Below are 22592 nucleotides of genomic sequence, written 5' to 3' on the forward strand. Positions count from 1 at the left end.
AAGTGAATGAAATCAAAAACCGAAATGTTGAGTGAGCAATGTGGAAAACTTTGGGATCTGTTGTAGATTGAAGTTTCGGAGACAGTTACGGAGTATCATTTCAATCAGCATTTTCTAGGTTCTGAGTTCACTGTGTAATGGATGCAAGAGTATTGTAACTTACTATGTACTAAACATTTATGAAAAAATACAATGTAAATAAGATTATATTAAAAGAAATTAAATTGAAAATACATGCTTTGTGTTATGTGCATTATTTTCTGTATTTCTGTATGTCAGCAGACAGTTGATTATGAGCAAGAGACTGTCCAAATAAATGAAGTATGGCTGGAATTAAGATACATTATTGGTTAATCTGTTTGTAATCTGTTTTACTCAATCATTATGACAAGTTTTTTAAAATGTAAACAATAGGGTGAAGCCTATTTTCTTTTCAACCAATTCTTGTCTTGTGTTTTTATGATCACACAAGACAGAAAATGTGTATGATGAAAATGATTATTGCTTATTTTATTAGTGGCTAAATATTTTTGTTGATATACCACAAAATGTATCATTGCAACTTTTGTTCTACAGTATATATCTATACATTTATCTGCATATGTATAACTATAAATGGTGATCTAATCTAAGGTAAATCTACCAAAGCTGTGTTTACATTTATACATTTTTTCACAGCGAGTTTTAATTTAAACTTGAGACACTCAAGATCTTTGTCAAAATAATGGTGATGATTTTTGACAATTTATGATTATGGATCATCTATTTCATATTTATATTATTATTATTATTATTATTATTATTATTATTATTATTATTATTATTATTATTATTTTCTTTTTCTTTTATTACTTGAGACATCCCAGTAATGCTACAGTTAGCTTAGAGGAGAACTGTCCTACGCCCTCATCTCTGTCGTCCTAACCCTCGCATGTGTGGACTTCAGCCAAGACCTGAATCTGCCTACAATTCCAAAGATACCTTCTCCCTTCAGACCACAGTTCCCAGAAGGCCACCGCCTTTACGCAGCGAAGCACTGTACGCGTGACGTCACATCTGTTCTTGTTTTGGCAGTTTGTTTCGATATTCACGGATAGTCAGTCCACCAAGAAGGCGTTTTGGGCTGGTTAATCAACACGAAGGTGCGGTAGTGTATATTTCTGCTTGTCTGTGTTTCACACATTGGCCTTAGACTCCATATGTTTGGTTTGAAGCCGTGTTATGGACAGAAATCGTTACAGAAGTGAGCTAACTAGTTACCCTACTGGCTAGCTAGCAGCCCAGCTAATGGGCATTAGCTTAGCTGGAAGCAGTGGATTGTTATGTGTGTGCACGGAAATAACGTTAATCGATTGTCGCTCTGACATACTTTATATATAACCACAGCATCGTAAACTTCAGACTTATGTTACCGTGTTCAGGCTAATGCCAAGACGATGATGAACCCAAACTCATATGGCCACAGTTTCAACATTACCAGCCCCTCGAAATATTAGCGTCTAACGTTTCTGTTTGATAACATGTAGGAATTACACTGAGGGGATACACTTAGTTTGGTTCAAATTAGATCGACGAGGGCTGGATTAGCATCTACAGCTAATGAAGAGAATTATTCACAATAGGTTGCTAGGCGGTGAGACAATTCTCTGTCTCACCCTCCTTCACATGCTTTACATTTCTGCTTTTGCACACTCTTCCTTTTTGTTAGTTTCTCCATGGCAGATGATCATTGTATAGCAGCTGATGTTATGTGTGTCGGATCATTTTAGTTAAACTAATAAGGTGGAGACCGGGCTTTAATGTTTGGCAACTGCCATGACTAAGTTAACTGTGCATTTTCAAAGTGAAACCGTTGGTTTAAATTTCAGGGGAATACCAGCACGTTAGTAATTGTTTGTGTGTCTGTGCGTATCTCTGTGTGTGTGTGGAGTAGATGGTGATGGTGCTGACTGAGCAGTGACTGTGTGTGGTCAGGTTTAGGGAGCTGGTAAGTGTAGTTTCACGATGGCAGATGGAGGCAGTGACGACGATGTAATTCACCTGGCAAGTTTCAACGTCCATCGCAGCCAAGGTGAGACACACTCCGTTACCAAAATACTCAATCTGTAATAAAACCATAAGTGTCTGATTGTTAAGTTTAATCATCAACGACCGACCATATAGTCGAGTATCAGAGTGTGACAGGTCATAAATGCAACATGCACCAGTGGATTTACTTATAAGGACTTAGCAATATGTTTCACATGTGAGGCTGACTTACTGTTTGTATTCATACCCCTGGATTACAAAAGTTTGAAAACCCCCTAACCCGGTTTGATGGTGGTTTATATGTCAAGTCTGACGTAGTTTCAGAGTTGTGGTTGCAGGTCAAACACTTTGCTGTTTGACCTGCAGCATGTGATGTGAAGAAGTAGATAGAGAAGCTTGTTGTCAATATTCAGATTTCACAGACAAAGAATTGTGTCACAGTAATGTGATGTTAGAATGACACATTTATTCAGTTCTCCTTCAAATGAGACCAGAGTTTAAATTGTAGATATTTGAGAAGTGAAACTCATCCATAAAAGATTTTCAGTAAACCTGTCAGCACTCTCTACAAACCACAGACTAGCACTCTGTGTTGAGAAATAAAAACCCATGCATTAAAAAACATACTGGCCTCATTTGCATTTCAACATCTCTCATTTCAAATAGTTTATTTACATTGTCATAATTGCAATATAAGCTCTAAGCAGTGAACCTGAGAGACATTGGCAGTAGCACTGTCATGTCAAGTATCACGGTTGATCATGTGAAGTAAAATGTCAGTCACAATTCGCTTATACCACAAAATTCACTGGCATGACACACATTGCTTTCCTGAGAGGAACAAAGTGACAGTCTGACAGCTGAAAATGAAGTCTGCACAGTTTTCAGTGAAATAAATCTCCTGCACAGCTCTTGCTCTTGCTTGCCGCATACTTGCCGTAAGTTCAGATGACACACACCTTGATTTGAGAAATAACTGATTGTATGTAATTTGTTACATACTAAAATTATTGTAACTTGGCAATGACAAATAATGATTCATGCACTTTTTGATAGTTCCATTGATGTCCAAAATCCAAAACTCAGTTGATTCAAGTTGCAAAATTTGTACAGAATGTGCAACTTGCAACAAACCACTTCAAAGCTCCGTGGGCCCTGTTTTTGACTCATGGCTTACATACACACAGCACACACACAGTAGTTTTTTCCCCAAAGGAACCAGATTTGAATAACACAATTGCTATTTGTTTCTTCGGTTGGGTCAGATGTAGCCGACATGTTCCCTCATTGAGATTAATATACACCATCAAAGACAAACAAATATCTCCACCATGCCTCCTACTATGTTCTGTCTTGATTTAGTTTCTCTTTCATAGACTTTGTCCCTTAATGACACTTACAGCCATGGACGACTAATACTCATTTATCCTCATGCACTGTTCTGAAAATACTGATATTAACTGTGCGATGTTGCTGTGTAGGCTCCCGTGCACGTCAGAGGGAGCTCATCACCATTTCTGATGACTCGGATGAGGAGCCGGTAACTCTGGTACCTGGCAGTCCTGTTTTAGTCCCAGATGATGCAGATGATGATGACATCAGCATACTGGAGGTGACTGACAAACAGTGTTTTTTGTATCTTTATTGTGCCTGTCACAGAGACCTGTTTTTTTTTTAATCAACAAGACAAGATAAGTGCTTTCAATAGTGCGAGCTGCAGAGGTTAACAGAAGTAGCATCTTTGTTTGAGCCCATAGATCAGTGGTTCCCAACCTTTTTGGCTTGTGATGTCATTTTGACATCACAAATTTCTGGCGACCCGTGATCGCAGCTGTCAATCAAGATATTTTTATATGCTGCATTTTATTAAACTCGATTTATATTCAAGAAAGTGAAAGTATAGAATACAGTTGTTTGTGTGTGGTGTTTCAATAATCATTTTAAAAAGAATAATAATTAGTTAAAAATATATGTAATTTTTTCAGTCATTTTTTTAAATCAATTACTAGACATTTCAGGCAACCCCATTTGAATTCCAGGCGACCCCACGTGGGGTCCCGACCCCAAGGTTGAAAAACACTGCCATAGATCAATTTGTCTGTTTTGCCTCCTTTGTTCTCCTGCAGCCACTAACTCCTGCACGCAGACATGTGATTCGCCCAGCTGCGAAATGGAACGGGGCCTCTAACAACCTAATCCAAGTTGTAAGTCACAGTAGTGCAGCTTCTGGTGCAGGGGAACCCAGCTCTGCCCCCTCTACCTCCAGAGAAGCCAGCACTAACACGTCCGCAATAAGGCCAGCCATACGAACACAGACGCCAGTGCAGTCTAGCACTTCTGGACACACGCAGCCACAACCGGGCTCTGCTTCACACACACTGTCACAGCCAAAACCCAACACAATATCACAGCAAAAGGACGGTACGGCAGCACATACAAAAGTGGAGCTCCACGCAGTTTCTTCTGACCAAACCCCATCTACCTCCACAAACGCCAAGGCTAACCACATCTCATCCAGAGCACCTATACGAGTACGTACTCAGCCTCAGCCCAGCACATCTGGACTCACACAGTCACAAGCTGGCTCTTCAGCACACATACCGGCCGGGTCTCAGGCGAGTACCTCTGCCAGTGCCACACTTCATTCCTGTGCAGTCGCAGCAACTGCATCTGGTTCTTCTACAAAGACTCAAGAGCAGGCAAGTACAAGTACTCTTTCACAAGACAATCCTCAGGCTAGTACTTCATCTGCACAGTCACAGCTTCACACACAGACACAACCTCAGCCTGGTACATCAACACAGACCGCAACCGTACAGCCCCGCCTCATCCACCAGGCGAAGCTGGTTGTTCCACAACAGCCGAGCATCCAAGCCTCCGCTCTGATAACCCAGCCCCAGCTGCAGCTCAGGACACAGAACCTACTACAGCCTGTGTCGCTCAATCGAATGCAAGGCAATCTCATTCAGATTGAGCCACAACCGCTGGCCCAGGCCCCCGCCCAGCCCCCAGTCCAGGCAGCACAAGCACCTCAGGTGATCCCGGTCATCCCCCCTGCAGTGCTCATAGCTGCAGCCCCAGAGAGACTCGGACCTCCAGAGGCAGGTCACCGGATCATCCTGGGGAGCCAGGTGCCCGGGGAGGCCGTCCCCAACCCTCCACCGCAAGCTGGCGCCGGCGCAGGTCCAGCAGCCTGTGGCCTAAACATCAGGGTGCCTAATGTGAACTCTAACCCTGCTGTTCCTCCAGCGCCCACAGCCCCGGTCCCAGTCCCCGGGGGGGCCCGTCTCCTTATGGCCCCAAACCCAGAAAGGGCCAATCCAGCCCCTGGTCAGGTCGCAGTCCCCCCTGCACCTGAGGACATTCCACGAATAGAGGACGCACGGCCTGGTCCCTCTGCACCACGAGAGAGACCGGACCAGCATCCCCACATCAGACCCCTCATCACTGTTGTTGTAAGTTCCACATACATGAAGCCTGCGCTAGAATGTACACCGAAACACAAAGTATTACGAAGAAAGACGCATTCATTTACATAAGTTGGTTGATATCAAGTTAAATGACTTAAACTGTGGTGTAACTGCCTTTCACATTGTTTCTGTCAACTCCTTCTGTCTGTGTCCCTTCATGTCTTGTGTTTTCTCCACAGCTGGATCTATTCCCAGATGTCCAGGACGCCTATGTAGCAGAACTGATCCAAAAGAATAATGTGAAAGACTTGAATGTGTAAGTAACACCTACCAATTTTTACTGACTACTAATTGAATGTGCACTGTCCTCTAAATAAATAAATAAAATAAAATAGAACTTGTCTAGTTTGAGGAAATAGACCTGTTTTCAACTGGAATTGACATGCACTTTGTATGTGCTGTGTACCTCTGAACTGGAATCACTGACAAATAAATGTATTTGTTATTGCATTGCATTACATTAAAACAGGAATTTGCTAGATTCGACCTGACAGATACAACAATGCTTAAAATTCAGTAGTTTCAGCTGCAAAAATGTGACTTTTTTCCCAGTTTCTGGACTCATGTGACAGTAAACTGATTGATGTTGAGTTTGGGATTCTTGGGTAACAAAATAAACAGACCTAAATATGCCAGCCTGTCCTCTGGTCAACTTTTAACAGGCATTTTACATTGATTTATAGACCAACATTTGATTTATTTTTTATTAAAAAAAACGTATATTATACAATACTATGTAATACTGACTATAATCATTAACTGTTGTCTGAATTAAAACATAGTCATTTATAAATATCAGATTAAGTCATTTGCAGTGTAAAGTAGATATACTATGACTGTTGTGTGTTTTTGCACTTTGATTTATCCATGTAATTAATTCAACAACTTGCTTTACTGCTTAGAGGTGTCTTTTTAAGTTATCAAAGTGCCTGACCTTAGATTTTAACAGGAAAAGTTTCCAAATTTGTGCACTTGACTGAACCTGTGCATGTGGGCAGATAGTGACAGACTGTTGTGAAAATCCTTGCAAGTACTTTTTTTGAAATGAAACTATGAGTGTATATTTTAGGGGCTTACCCTCACTTGAACATTCAGTGTACATGCTTTGATCCATTCAAACCTGTTCACCCACATCCTCCCCTCTGTGATTCCAGTATCTGTAACCTGCTGTTGGAGAACCCAGAGTACCCAAGGAGGGAGACTGCAGCAGCCGGAGCAGCTCCCAGCAGCATCCTACTGGAGCCTGGAGACACCCAGACAGAGGTGGGTTTGTTTGTTACACCCACAACAGTATAGAAATAAATTGATTAAATAAAAACAATTTCTTGTGTGAAAGGGAAATATTTAGATGCCGAACTTGAATTTCGTTAAGTTAGGATATAGCAACGTGGGTTCAGTTTAAGATCCTTGCCTGCACAACAAGCAGTTACATCACTGAACATAATGAAGGAAATATTGTTCCTCGTTATGTAATTATGTGAAAGAGATATTTTTCCCTTGGTTTTAGTCACTGGATTATGACTCTGTACATTTACTGAACACTGCAGCCTTTTCAGGAATGGGCTTGAATTGTAAACAGATGATAAATATACAGAGAGAACAACAACAGTGTATTATTTGAGTGGAACAGAAGGAGACAGTAACTCAGTTGTATGGTGTGCTACACACATACAGTATGAGAGCATACAGTAAGAAACAGCAGTTCCACCTCAGGCTCTTCCATTTTGTTCCATAAAACAGCAGATTGTGGAAACAGACCTTTTCATTCTCTCCATCTGTACGCCTGATTATTCTGCTGCCCACCGCCCACTCCTCAGTCAGGAAGCGGCCTCGTTTCAAAATCAAATTTAGACACCGTCTCACACTCTTCATGTGTTTTGGAACCAGACACCTGAGGGTCTGTGCGTTTGTGTTGATGTTTGCGCGCCGGGTCTTTTCAGGTGACCGAGGACCTATTCGACTACACCAAGCTGGGCACGGTGGGACCAGAGGCTGTGATGCAGGCCGCCGACCTGCTCATGGCAGATTTCAGGATGCTCAGCTGTCAGGACATCAAATGGGCCCTCAATGCTCTGAAGGGACACTATGCAATCACACGCAAGGTACCCCATGGTCCAGCAGTACGCCGTGCATCTTGGGCATGCAGCGGCAATTCTCCTCTTTCTCCACCTGCTTGCCTCCTTGTCCAGCTCCCTCTTCGGCAACCCCTCACTGTCCCTCTCTCCTGCTCTCCCAGGCCTTATGTGAAGCGCTGAAGAAGTGGCAAGAATCAGGCGACCCCTCAGGAAAGAGACGACGGAGCAGAACCTCCTCTGAGCGCTGCTACGTCGATTTCCATTTCGAGCATGGTGAGTAAACGCTCACACTTTTCTCTCTGTGCACACTGCTGCTGTTCGCACCACACACTCTGATCTCGGCACTCACCTGCAGCTGCATTACCTAGTACAAAATACAAACTTGTGTTTGTAATGCTTAAAAAAGTTAGAAAACATAAATCATAGTTTGTTGATAAAGCCTTTCTGCTTGTCTCTCATTTGCAAATGCTTCAGTAAATGAGTTTGCCTGCAGGGCTACAGTACAGGTGCATGTTGTTGTGCAAGTCTGTGACTGAACTGTTGGCACCATTAAGATAATAAATACAGTATTTATTCCGGCTCTCACTTTCACTCACTTTGTCACCAGGTTCAACTAAGTTGGACAAGAGGATGTATTTCTTGGAGAATGACCGTCGCTACTGCAGAACGTACAGCAACCTGGAAGCTTCAGTGCAGAAGGAGCTGTCGTTTTATCAGCAGAAAGCCAAGGAATGGGCAGAGGTATTGTACACACACGTTTCTTTTTGTGTTAAGAATTTTTCATGACATTCCTCTGTCACTCACACACCCACAGGCTTTATCCAACTTAATATCATGTCATTATTTGCTCTACCTGCATCACAGCTCTTTCCACCTGTATAATGTGACTGTTTGTATAGTTGGGCTGAGTTGATTTTATTGCCATTACAAACTGGGAGGATTGCAGGCAACTACAACATCCATTGCAGCATATTAATAAAACCTCTCATAGCATAAATGTAGAAGCCAAACATGTTAAAATACACCAAATGCCACACACGAGCTGGGAACACAATCTTCTCAGAGAGCATTACCTCAAACAGAGGAGCTCATCTCTAAACAATATTCAGAGGCTTCTGGTCTTGTGCTTTATAAACTGAGGAGAGTGACTGGAGGAAACTGCCAGTAATTTTAGATCGACTTTCTCCACTGCATTTATTTCAGCTGTAGCCTAGCTACCAGAACCAAGGATAATATAATCCACACAACAACATCATCTTTAATGAGCCAAATTTAAGATTCAGTAGATGCAGCTGCTTTGCCATTTAAGGTTTACAGAGATGATAATAGCATCACCGTGATCATCTCTTCAGTCTCTCTGAGGTAAATCTCAGGGTTACTGCAAGATTAAACACCTTCCTTCTAAATGCTGGTGTTGCTGCCAGCTCAACTACTCCAGTGTCATCGTCTCCTCTTGGCTTTCACTATGTTTTTTTTAATCTGTCAGTCTGAGCCTCCTACGTACAGTAGAAGCTGACCAAATGAGGGGGAACATATTTGTTTGCTGTAACTGTCACAGGGGGTCGATCTATTGGACAGATTTTCCTCACTGTATTTAACTGTCCCTCACCTGCCTCACTCACTCTCTCTCTCTCTCTCTTTTCACTCTGCAGCACGAGGACTTTCTCTTGGCTCTGCAGGTCAATGAGGATGAATATAAGAAGGTAGGAAACTCTTGTTTGTAAAGGGAAAAAAAGACTGGGCAGATACTGAAAAAGGACATTATTCTTATTTATGTAACTGTAATAGTGTAACAGTTAATGCTTTGTATTTGTAAGAAGGTAGGAAACACAACTTCCTAATTGAAGTGAATTAAAATGTTATATGTGATATGATACATTAAACCAGACTTTCAGAAATGGTGCAAAATCAAAAGTGTTTATCACCCAATAGCCAAGTACATGTTGGTTTATTGTTCAGCATAGTGTTTTTTTAAAGTTAGTTTACCACATACGTTATGATCATTTATGAGGGCTCCACTATGTAATTAAAATGTTTGCAGCAGAAACATGTGAACACAGAGCTACATTAACATATGACTGCACATCATTCCCTCTCCAGGACGGCCAGCTGATCGAGTGTGGCTGCTGCTTTGGGGAGTTTGCGTTTGAGAAGATGACGCAGTGTTCAGACGGTCACCTGTTCTGTAAAGAGTGCCTCGTCAGATACGCTCAGGAGGCAGTGTTTGGCTCTGGAAAGGTACACACACACACACACACTCTAATGTAGCCAGGCAACTAAAAAACACTAATCTTATAAAAATCAATGATGTTAGGAATCCTTGTTAAAAATTCAATAATAGTCCAGAGACACTCTGGCCTCCTCCCACAGCCCAGAATCATGCATGTTCAGCTTAATGGCTGAGTCTTCATTACTGATAGATGTGAATGTTTTGCTATATATCGGCCCTGTGACAGTCTGGAGGTCTGTCCAGGGTGAACTCGCCCTGGCTTCAAAGTCAGCTGAGATTGGCCCCATGACCCTGCACAGATAAGTAGTATGGATAATGAATGAATGGTTGGAAAGCAGCACTGGGTCATGCAGTGGACATAATGTCTGACTAACTGCAGTCCAAGTCTCTGCAGGCTGAGTTTCAAACCGCAGTGAAATGAAAGGAGCCACGCTTATCACTGTGTAACTGTCTCAAGAAAACAAGGCCAGTGGTCGTAAAAAGCATATGTAATTTATAATAAAACGTGTAAAGTTTGATTTAAAATATCCCAATTAAACAATCGTGTAATTAATCATCTGTGTGCCCCTGGTTCAGAGCATTTCTAAATGTGTGTGTTAATCTGTGTGTGTTCTTGTTGCAGTCGGAGCTGAGCTGCATGGAGGGGGGCTGCCCGTGCTCCTACCCAGTCTGTGAGCTGGAGAAGGTTCTTCCAGAAAATATACTGTGTAGATATTATGAGAGGCAGGCAGAGGAGGCGGTCGCTGCCACCTGTGCCGATGAACTAGTGCGGTAAGCACGCTGCTGTTTGCACCTTCATTTCTTATGTGATTTAGCTCTATTCAAATTTTTAGTCATTAAAAAATATTTTACAAAGATGATATAGACTGAACTAAGAAGTAATAATAGATTAATTAATAGAAATGATTGGCAGTTGCAGCCCTGATCCTTTGTGATAGGTTGCAAACACATTGTTATGGGCTATTAGTGCAGCTGAATGTTTGCAGTAGATTTTGAACGAAACCTAATAATTATCTTCTTTATGTAGCACCTTTTGAAAACAAGGTTTGTGCTTTGACATAAAACTGACAGTCAGGTTGTCATGGATACATGATAATTCATGGTGCTGAACAGGAGGCGCACTCATCAGCCCCTTTAAATAATGGCTCTTTGTTTTCCCACAGTGGGATCTTTCTGTCTGTGTTTTTGTGTCAGCTGTATCATTCATTTCCTCTCACCGTCACTCCTTAACCCTCCTTCCTCTCGGCCTTCGCAGGTGTCCGTTCTGCAACTTCCCGGCCCTGTTGGACAAAGACATGTCTCTGTTCAGCTGTCCCAACCCTCGCTGCCGCAAGGTCAGTCCAACTCATCATTCCTTTACTTTGTGAAACACTTTGTGGGAAACGGCCGCCTGCTTTCCTCCACAGGCTGTGACGTTAAAGTCAAATGTCACAGTCTCTATCACAGACTAAGCATCCTGTGATGTGACCATATGTCAAGAGTCAAGTTAAAGAGATAGTTTGGGTCTTGATTGGTTTTCAAAAGGGGGCTTCATGAATAATTCAATGTGATGAAACCTAAAAGTTCTGTACGCTGCGTCCGCTTCGGTATAAACCACCTCTGTGCGACCTGGACAAGAGGCAGAGATCAAAATAAGTAAGAGAGAGGAAAGATTGATGAACAGTTTTTGATGATGAAACGGTTCCATCTGGCGAGGTCGCCACCTCTGTCTCCTGCTCTGTTTATCTCTGGGCCACCTCCCTCTGTCTGAGGAATGCTGGGGGAGGCGTTGCTTCGTGTCTGCCAGTGCGGTCACATGGATTCCAGTTGAAAATCTCCATTATTTTTCAGAATCGCTCACACAAACACACATAAACACACTCCTACAGTCTTAGTCTCACACTCAAACCACAAAAACACAGCCCTCCCTTATTTCCCCTGATGTGCCTTTTGTCTCCTTTTTCTTGGTTTCCATCCTCACGTCTCACACTCTGTCCTGCCACGCCATAATCTCTCTATGGCTCAACACACACACACACACACACACCTATTGCTACATTCCCAGAACCAGGGAGAGAGATGTCTGTATGATGAATGTGTGTGTTTATATACCCCATGTCGACTTCCCTCTTGGCAGTTTGTCATTAAGTGAAGCCCTCCTGCATCTCTGGACTGAGGTAGATCATTGACATCGTTATCATTGTGCTACACTGTTGCTCATCTAGTAAACATGAATTTTTATTGAGAAAAAAAATGCAAAACATATTGATCTTTTCTCTGTTTGATTTAATATTCACATAAAACCAGGTCAAGATGCCATCATGGACTCTAGTAAATTACACTTAATTGAATACACACTTTCATTTCAACCCTAAAAACATTTCTACCAGTTTGGGTCGTCCTGAGTCAAGATGTTGCACAAATGGAGAGAGATCCGTATTTGGTCAAAATGTTGCTAATAGAATTAAGTGGAACTCTATTTTGAACTTGGTAACAGTTTCACTAACTACACAGAGACACATCTGACTTCACTGTCTTTTAATAGTCATCACATCAGACACAAACACAGGGACCTGTGTTTAAAGGATCCTCAGGAGGAGCCAGGGCAGCGTAATGCTGCCGTAGCTGTAGTGTTACATCACGTTTCCGCTAAACCTGTGTTTCAGCCAAAGGAGCCAGAGACTAAATTTAGCTTCAGTACGATGGTTCCAGTTGTAAAAACTAAAAAAAAAAAAGTACTTAATGATAGGTTAGGAACTGCAGAAGTGGGGTTTGCAAGACAGACTTTTACTTAAAACACAGACCCCTGAGAATCAACAACTAGGAAGCACTGACTGCTTACTCTATATCAGGGCTGACCATTTCTTTCTTGTTCATTATCATCATTAAAAAATAAGTCAGGTTTTGTTGACTCGAGACAGCTCTTTTGAGTTTGACATGGATTTCTATACATCAAACTCCAGCCAGGGGGATGAAGCTGCAGCTCCACGAGGAAATCTATTCAGCCTATTCAGCCTGCATCTGTGGCTCAGTGTATTTTTGTTGGATTTTAACACTACATGTATATAGCTTCTCTGTTTCTGGTGTGTTAAATTATGTGTCTCGTTCCCCCGACCTGCAGTATTGTCTGTGCTGATAACTGGATCACTGTTCAGGCTGAACATTAACATGACAGTCACAGTTTGAAAGCACAGGGACTCAGATACCAGCAGACGAATCTCTGAAGTTGTTATCAGTGCAAAAGCTCCATGCAGATCTGATCCGGCTGTTCGTCTTTTCTCTTGCAGTTCTGTCCAGTCACCTGTAGGTGGAGCCAGAGGTTCACAGTGGCTGACCTGCAGCCTGACTGCACATCTGCACTCCATTACATCCTCATACACACCCAAAGATACAAAAAAAAGTTAGACATGCTCCAGATATCTTCTCTTTTTCTGAATAGTAGTCGTCTGCATCGCAGTAACCAACAGCTGCAGATGTAGGTCAACACTCAGAGACCAGTGTTTCTATTGTTTTCTTTAATGAACACTCTGAAATTACATATAGGATCGTTGCCATGCCCTTTCTTTGTCAACTGAACACTAGGAAACTCAAAGTTGTTTACTGTTTAAAACGGAACAATCAAGATGTAAGAGGCTGTTTTGCAGTGTTTTCTCTGTGTGTGGCAGGAAACCCAGTTGCCAACACAAATACTGTCACAAGAATGTGATCATTTAACGCTCTGGCTTTATGCGTGTTGTTTTTTACTCTATTTAATTTTCGGGTCCCTGGTTCCCATCAACAGAATCACGGCTGAAGACAGTTGTTGTGCAGCCGGCCCCTCGGCCCGCTCAGTCTACGAACAGGGAGGGGCTTCATTATGTAACTGACACACTTCCATGAGCCCACCCGTCTGCTGCCACTCGGCGACCTCATTGGTCAGCCACACTTCCCACTCCCCTCGTACTGGTTTCTTACTGGTTGGACACACTTCCTCCTCCGTTTCAAAGGTGGTTCAGACCAAGTTTGACCTAGATTCTCCTCCCTCTTTTTTTTTTCCCTCCTGCTTCTCTCCCCTGGCTCTGTCTGACCTACACACACACATACACACACACACGCATGCACACAAGCAGATGCTAATGTATTCCACATGTGGTTATGAGGAAATTTGGACAGGCTTGTTCCTGGCCTGGTTATGATTACTTCATGAAATTGGAGGAATGTAATATGTAGGCCACTGAAAGGCCGCCACAGTGCAAACAAGAGCTGAAACTGTGCAACACTGTATTTCAGTGTAACTCCAGTTGATGTCACATACATTATCAAATCTCCTATGTTCCTATGTATTTCATCCGTTCTCCCATAGAAGCATCTTCTATCAGTTTTACCTTTCTTCTCTTCCTTCCTGCCCTGTGATCCGCACTGAGATTAGATTGCAGTAAAAGCCACCTCCCCACAAAAAAAAAAAAACATGCACATACACACCTACACATGAACACTTGATGCAAGTCCCCCACCCCACCCCAATCAGCAGCTTTACTGCCATATAAGGGATGCTGCAGGCTGCAGCACAAGAGAGGAGATAGAGAAAGATCCAGCAGAGGAGAGGTGAGGTGTGAATGAAAGAAGGAGGTTTAGGGTGGGGAGAGGAGAGGAGAGGAGAGGAGGAGGGAGGGTAGGACCCAGGAGGAGGGAGTGCGGTGAATAGAACAAGGGGAGGGGTGAGTGCAAGTGGATGAATGGAGAGGCTGAACATTTGATTTTCCTCTAGATTCAAGTTCCTCAGACTGATGTCATTGGCACATAAAATATAGTAGTGTGTATGTGTGTGTGCGTGTGTGTCTTGACCTTTGTCACATTCCAGTCGCTGTCACATGAATTCAAATGAGACACCTGGGGGCGGGGCAGACACGCCCCATGCAAGGGTTGACTGCGACATCACCGGCTGTATTTTTAGCAGCAGTATAAGAGCGCCGGTGTGTTCCTGGTTTTCAACAGCTCGTCAAACAGGTCCCGCACACACACACACACAACTCGCTCTTTCACTCTTTCTCATGCTGCTCCTCTTCCTGGTCTCTAGGGTTACCACTAGGAGGCGATCTCTCACCGCTCTGCCTCCCGCCCTCTGCCTCCGCTGTCTTTGTGTGATCTGGCTTTTTCTGACACTTGGATTTTTCTACACCTCTCCTCCCCCTCTCTAAGGGGGACAACCCCCCCCGCCTCCCCCAAATTTAACTGAAATCGTACACCAGTGAGAGTTTTCCCATCATACTCACACACTCCCATTTCTCTTCCATTATGCTACATGCATGTCTCTGCATGGGCATTCCCTCATAAGTCTGTTATGCCATAAAAAATGGGTCCTGCCCTCGCTTGGAGCTACCAAACCGGTTCCACAGTTGTCTCTTAAAAGTCCTTGTGTGCCTCTCAAGAGTTTTCCCAGTGCACCGATCCAAAACGCGTCAAATGCTCATGAAAACTGTCTCCTCCAGCCCAGTTCTCCACCCCCCCTGGCTGACCTTGCACACCCACAGTCATATCAGTGAGTACAGTGACAGCAACAAGCTTGTGTTAGCAGAAAGACATACAAGATAAAACACACACACAAACAGTGATTTAAAGAGGTCACTGGATGTAAAGGGTGTGTTTCTTTCCGCTGCTGGGGGTCAGACTGGAGGTTTCCGTGGAGATATGGATCACTCTGTGCTGCATCAGCTGTCATATGCCACGTTCTTCAATATTACATGAGCGATTCAAATATTTATGGCGACACCACTTAGCTAAGGGTTAGCAAAGGAGGCAACCCCAAGCCGACGTGTGTGTGTGTGTGCGTGATGCCTCCGGCTGACACGACGGAGGAAGGTTGGAGGCTGGAGAGGATGGAGTTGCTGTTTCTAGGCAACCGAGCAGTCGGCGGCGAGTGAGTCGCACTCTCGCTGCAGACGCGCACTCACATTTGCAGGGAGAGCCACACCTAGATGTGTCTGTGCAAGTCCGAGTCCCTGCAGTGGCGGCACCAGCAGCATATAGAGCAGCAACCGGCCACAGGCCTGCTCTTATTCAGCAGTAAACGGGATAATGTTAGAGGAGGAGCAGGGCCGGGTGGAGGGGGTGTGGATATGTGGCATAATCTCTTAAAATGTGATGATGCGTGACTAATAATAAATGTTACAAAGAACATTTTTTGCACCCTAAGTCATTCTCTTCTCCCCTACGTTACCCCTCTGTCTCGTCTCTCACTGTACCAGTCTGATTCTCCTCTTTCTCTGTCTTTCTGAAGGAGAGCTGTAGAAAGTGCCATGTCCAGTGGAAGCTGCATGTAGGGAAGACGTGTGAGCAGGTCCTGGAGAGGGATGAGATCCGCATGAGGGTGCTCTTGTAAGTATCTCACATTAGACGCCTTTATCAGCTCTCTCTGAGCCATTTCTCCTATTTGCTATTATGTGTTTGCTATTTTAGGGAGTAGTTTGGCTATTCTGGGATAAGCAATCTTGCATTAGTCTAAAGACCTTTTCTCCCCCATCTTTTGAACCACACACCAGGCCTTTTTGAATAGAGCAGTGTTTTACACGTATCTGTCCCCAGTCCATCTTTTACCAGTGACTTAACAGTTGTCAGTCATCATTGTCTTACTGTTTTTAAGGTAGTTCACCGCATGTCAGGTAGCTTATCCTTTACTGTCAGGCTATTGATTTAAAGTGGCCTTCTTCCAAAAACACTAGAAACAGCTCCATGGTCAAGAGACAGAGACAGTGCTGGGTAAACAGCTCAGTTTCCCGGACAACCCTCCAGGAAGTGGAGAGGCCGGCTGCTTCCTGTGGCCCGGCAGGCCCACCGGCAGCGCTTCCTGTTTTGAGCCGTTCACGGATCTTCTTACTTCCTGGTGCTGAAAGAAACGGGAAGCGGCCTGGTGGACAGATCAGTGGATCAGGGTCCGAGCGGGACAGACATGATGATTATAACAGGACAAAACGAAAAGAAGCACAAAGGCAACATTAGTGCACTCCATATGTCAGGGTTTGGTCTCATGTGCAGGAATAATGGTGAACAGGGAGGGACCTCAGTCCAGTTATGTCCAACCAGACCAGAGCTGTGAAAATGATTATCGTTATAAAGAGATTTCTAATAAATCAAACAGGATTCTGAAACAGCTCTCCTTGTGATATTTAGTTTTTATCTATAATTCTTTGAATGCAGTTGGATCCTCACAAAGATGAGATGTTTTTTACCACAAACATAGTGTTAAAAATTATAAAAAGCAAATCAGCCACAGAGAAATGAATACATCAACAATGTCTAAAAAAAAACTGTTGTAACTTACAGGAAAGAAAATATTAAAATATTGTAAAAGTAATGTAAAATATACACATTTGCAGTTATTTTCAGTGGCAGAGTCATGCATTGGGCCCATGTGTGTCCTTCATCTCCATAAACTCTCCTGATATCAGCTGGTTGTTGGATTAGTAAAATGTAAATTTTACTTTGTTCGTCGCTGTTACTTTTTTAAAAAGCTAGATCAATTCGTCTGAATAAGTTAGCAGTAAGCTAACATTACCATGGCAGCCATACCTGATCAGTAGTATTAGTCACGAAAATTCATGAACTCTTTTCTCAGTTACTGGTTGACCACCTGCTAAACTTTTACAGCACATTTTTTAAATGCTAACCCACTTCGTTCAAAACAATTAAAAATACAATCCCAACAGAACAAAAAACATTTCTGCTGCAGCCACATTGAAATCTACAGAAAATCATAACAAAATATTGATAATAAAATGAAATATGAAAAAATATTGAAAATTCAAATGATATAAAAATGATAATATAATGAAATTGATATAATGAAAACAGCTGAGAAAGAAACATCATTGGGCAGCAGGCAACTGTGGATGTCCCAGGTCACAGAGGAGCAAACATTACAATGTGAGCTGCTCTCTGCCATGATGGTTTGTCATCATTGGTCTCATTGGACCCGACAATACAGAGAGGTCAAAGGGCAAGAAACATAACATTTGTTGTGTGAGATAAGGTTTGCTGATGCTGATGAGAACGAGTGATAATGTTTGGGCTTTTTTGTGCGTCGTCTTTGGAATTTCCTGATAAGTTTTATAAAATTTTTGCACAACAACTGTAGGTCTCTATGTACAATACATGAAGCAAAATGCTGTGTTGCATTCTTGTTACAATATACAATAATTTAGTGCACTCAATGAAGTGCTAAAATGTTTTTTCTATGATAAAATGCTAATCTATCTAGAAAAAACATACTTAAACTTAAACTTAAATCAAACTTTAAAAAGATCAAATATATTTGATGTAATGCTGTCTGTTGTTAGTATTTTGTAGTTCAGTGTGTAGTTCAGTTTTGGGGATGAGATGAACTGTTCAGCTGAGATGTATGCTGGAAACAGACTGTGTTAAAGAGGTTTCAAAAGGTAGTTTCAGTAGCTACAGACCAATGCTTGTTAGCAACTGAAAACAGCTGTAAACTGTGAAAGTGATGAAATGGAGAAAAGGACTCGGGGGTCGTCCTGTCTAAGTCCTTGTGGACCAAAGTCATGTTGTCTGCATGATGGAGCGACAGTCGACATGATTTCACATGTAAACTGTTTGTCTGACCCTGACACTAAACCTCGGGGTGACGGCCTCTTGTTAATCTGGAGGGAAAAACACAAACATGAAACTGAGCCACAGACAAAATTTCTCATTTGACACCAAGATTTAAAATACACAGGGAAAAACTCTGACCTTGAGATTCTGTCAATCAGAGATTTAGAGACGTGCTTTGTCCGTCTGTTGGTCTCTACTCCTATCTCCATCTCTTCTTTTTTTACGACTCTCTGTGCTTCCTGTTTCTCCAAATGTTTGACTCCGTCTGTCCTTCGTCCCCGTCCTGCAGCGAGGAGCGTATGACGGCAGCTCGGGTGAGGAAGTGCGTCAAGTGCGGGACGGGTCTGGTCAAGTCGGAGGGCTGCAACCGGATGTCGTGCCGCTGCGGCAGCTTCATGTGCTACCTCTGCCGAGAGGCCATCACCGGCTACAACCACTTCTGCCAGCACGCCCGCTCTCCCGGAGCGCCCTGCCGCCACTGCCGCAAGTGTTCCCTCTGGACCGACCCCACGGTAACTGTCCCAACACCACTCTGTCCTCCTGTGCTTTCTTTTCAATTATTCAGTCATTTTTATTTTGTTTAAGCATGGACATTTTCAATTCATACATTACTGACAAAATGAGATTTTAATTTACACTTTCCATGCCTGAAAGGGAGCAGGATGAAGAAAACTTCCCTGCCCCTTAAAGGGATACTTCACCCAAAATTGATAATTCATCAATCATCTATTCATGTCAAGGAAGGGTTTGGAGAACTTTTGCAGTCATCAAAACGCTTTTGGAGTTCCAGGGGGGGTCCGGCTGGCAACGGGTTTTCATATAATGGCGGCAGAGAGAGTTCACTTTTGAATCGTTCAAAACATACACTATGAAGCATCCAAATACCTCCATACTGCTCGTCCGTACTCATCCAAGTGTCCTGATGCCGCGACATGAAAAAATTAATTTGATCTCTGCCTTGTTGTAGCAGTAGCTCCCATGAGATGCACGAGATTTGCTGCAAGTTTTTTTTACATCCATTGGTTAACAACGACAAACAAACATCTCACGGCAAATAACATCAACAGAGCCAATGGGAGCTACTGCTACAACAAGGCTAAAAACAGAGATCAAATAATTTTTTTCCAAACAACTTTTTCACGTCGCGGCTTCAGGACACTTGGGTCAGTACGGACGAGCAGTATGGAGGTATTTGGATGTTTGTTGTTGTGTGTGTTTTGGAAGATTCAAAAGTGAACTCTATCCACCGCCATTATATGAAAACCCGTTGCCAGCCGGCCCACCCTGGAACTCCAAAAGCATTTTGATAACTCTGAAAGTTCTCCAAACCCTTCCTTGGCATGACGGTGAGTAGATGATTGGTGAATTATTGATTTTGGGTGAAGTATCCCTTTAATCATTCCCGTTTGAAATTAAACTTGATGGTCTGCCAGAATACTTGTAAATAACACATGCAACTCAGTTCAGTTCACTCCTTCATTCGTTCTACACACCTATAACTACACTTCACCTGCTCTTCCTGCACTCTGACCCCCGAGCATCTGACTCCATGGCGGCCCACGGCGACCTGGCCGCAGTAGCGCTGGCAACCAGAAGCAACAATTAGTCCCCGAGAAGTTAATGAGCTGGAGCTGCTCCAGACGCTCTGCAGAGGCAGCGGAGCCGGCCAAGAGCTGCTCCTGACGGCTTCGCCAAGAAACGGATAAATACAGGGACAAATGGAGGGTCGGTGAAGGGGGTCTGCCGCCTCCTGAGCATTGTTTAAATGAAACACACAGAGGTGAATCAAGACAGTAGCTTTAACCCCAGCGTTTAATATTTAAGTTGGAGTAACGCACGTTCCATACGGATCCACCCTCAGCTGGACAAAACATGGCCGCCCTTGGCTCCACACACCGCGGCTCCACACACCGCGGTGGCTGTCACCGGTGTGGAGTCGGTCTCCTCCAGACTGTGACACAACATGCCTGTAGTTCAACCAGCGCTGCGTTGGCTGAAGCCTGTTTTGATGATTGTGGATTACAGGGGGTAGCGCTGCAGAAGGAAGTGGTTGATTCAGGTGGAAATTGTTTTGGTAGCTGTGTCGCCTGTTATTTATCTGCCCTCGTCTTGGTGTTTGTGTTTCCGCAGCAAGATGACGAGAGAATCATCCAGGAGATCCAGAAGGAGGGAGAGGCGGAGCTGAATAAGAAGAGTTCAGGTCGGTGCTGCAGTCGCTCAGCCGCACTTTAAAAAACTGTGACCAAACGTTCACTGAATGTTGTCAATGATCGATCAATGTCTGAAGCCTATTAATCACCCACCCGCCGCCTTTATGTACTTCTTATAGACTGATGTACAAAAGTGGTTGGGTCCTGCTCCCTGCCAGAGAAATGGCCGCTCTTCTCTCTGCTGCTTCCTCTTTGTCTTTTTAACCATTATTTATTCAGACAAGTTGGATGTTTACAGCCTGAACCGGCAGCAGTTGCAGGAGTGTTTCCTGTGTTTGGTTTGTCTGAAAGTGTTTGTGTAAAGTGTGTGTAGCAGGTGAGGGTGTGCAGGGGTGAGGCTCAGTCCTCCGGAGGAAGTCTTTACGACCGGGACTGGGGACAATACAGCTGGTTGAATGAATGAATTTTATTTAACATGTCTAAAATGAATATAAGTGTACCGTCAAATAATACAGTAATATACACAAGTTTGAAAAAGGAGTAGGAAGACATGCACTCATCATGGTTTATCTATCTATCTACAGTACTACATAGATATCCATTTCATCATCATCAGTAACTTCCTGTTATTTCTTCTCTCAGATAATTCAGGGAAGAGAGTCGGTCCTCCCCCGGAGCCCATAACCGAAGCGAAGCGGCCGCGTGTGGGTCCGCCCCCCGAGAACCCAGCCAACCAGAACCCCGCCGCCCCGCCCCACCCACAGGCGGTGCAGGCCCCGCTGTTCGTCCCCCCGCGCGCCCGCTACCCCCCGGGTCCGCCTCAGCGCGGGATATACCACCAGGTGATCGTGCCCCGGTTGCCCCCGGCGCCCTACGTGCCCCCCCTCCAGCACCTGCCCCCACTGAACAATAACAACAACAACAACCACCATCACCATCATCACCACAACCCTCCGGTCAACCCTCACCACCACAACATGGACATGATGGACCTGCCCATGCACTACGGACCCCCGCACCGCTACTACAGACGCTTCTAACACACACACACACACACACACACTGACAAGTGTGTTCATCCTGGTGCAATGAGGTCGCCCTCGGACACTCATGTTCTCTTACTACAGTTATACTTCTCATTTCAGTGGAGTTTTTTAGATCTCATGTTACTCCCTTGTTATCATTTTCTGTGTGCATTACCTTTCTCGGTCTGTTTGTCTGTTTCCGTGCAGATTCCAGACTCTCTGTTGGTCTTCTTTGAGTTCAGACAGTAAAACACACTGAAATGATTGAAAAGTGCATCTGTAGAACGACACACACACATTGGGACTCTTTGCCTTCTCCCACTGATCTAGGGATTTCAATAATGTCATAGAGCCCCCAACATGTTCCTTTTTTCACGTTTTCCTGCTTCAGTATTGGGGTTGCCATGATAAACGGTTGAAAATCTTTAGACATTTATTTCCAGTTTATACAGATATTTTTGAGTACATAATGAAAAAAAAAAAAGTTAGCATTCCCTTTATCCGTACCTTTTGTGTAACGTGTGAGACCACACAACTTTCTAATAAAGTTTTCAGTTCACGTTACCTCCTCATTCTGCTTCACGCCACTTCACATGTTGTGTTTGTTTGTGTGTTATAAAAACCTCTCTCCTGGTCTGTCTGTCTCCCTCCTCCCTCCCTCCCTCCCTCCTCTCAAGCAGAAAAAGGGGCTGACTCATGATAACTGAGCCCCGGAGCTATGAACCAATCACATGACGGAGAAGGTGTTTTCCACCAATCACGGCGTTGCGTCCGCCGGGCTTTGTGATGTTACAGGGAGAGGGGTCTTCTTTGTTCAGCCAAGTGTGCTGCGAGTGTGACAAATCATTTTGCTTTACACGCACACACACACACACTCAGTCACACACTCGCAGGCCTCTTGTTCCTGCATGCAGACTGTAAAAGTAGCACAGAGAACCCCCCCATTTTAGCCCGGGGGTCCTAATGGTATTAGTCATGGGTGGTATGAGACAGACTGCTGGTGTGAGAGCCAGAATTAGACTTTAATCAGATTCAGCATCTTCCAACAG

The 22592-nt window shown here is 43.7% G+C and overlaps 1 protein-coding gene across 1 annotated transcript; it reads left to right on the forward strand.

Annotated features, from left to right (window-relative positions):
- Window positions 1-1014: 1014 nt before the first annotated feature.
- rnf216 (ring finger protein 216) lies at window positions 1015-22091 on the forward strand. The gene is made up of 17 exons (XM_083976687.1): window positions 1015-1142; window positions 1934-2071; window positions 3510-3640; window positions 4155-5483; window positions 5678-5754; window positions 6653-6761; window positions 7439-7600; window positions 7735-7846; window positions 8181-8314; window positions 9226-9276; window positions 9674-9811; window positions 10426-10574; window positions 11059-11137; window positions 16039-16136; window positions 18658-18880; window positions 20499-20568; window positions 21161-22091. Exons 2-17 carry the CDS (start codon window positions 2005-2007, stop codon window positions 21556-21558), a joined length of 3327 nt encoding a protein of 1108 aa, XP_083832813.1. The 5' UTR covers window positions 1015-1142; window positions 1934-2004; the 3' UTR covers window positions 21559-22091.
- The last annotated feature ends 501 nt before the right edge of the window (window positions 22092-22592 follow it).

This window comes from Trachurus trachurus (assembly GCF_905171665.1).
Source record: "Trachurus trachurus genome assembly, chromosome: 8".
NCBI classification, from domain to species: Eukaryota; Metazoa; Chordata; class Actinopteri; order Carangiformes; family Carangidae; genus Trachurus; species Trachurus trachurus.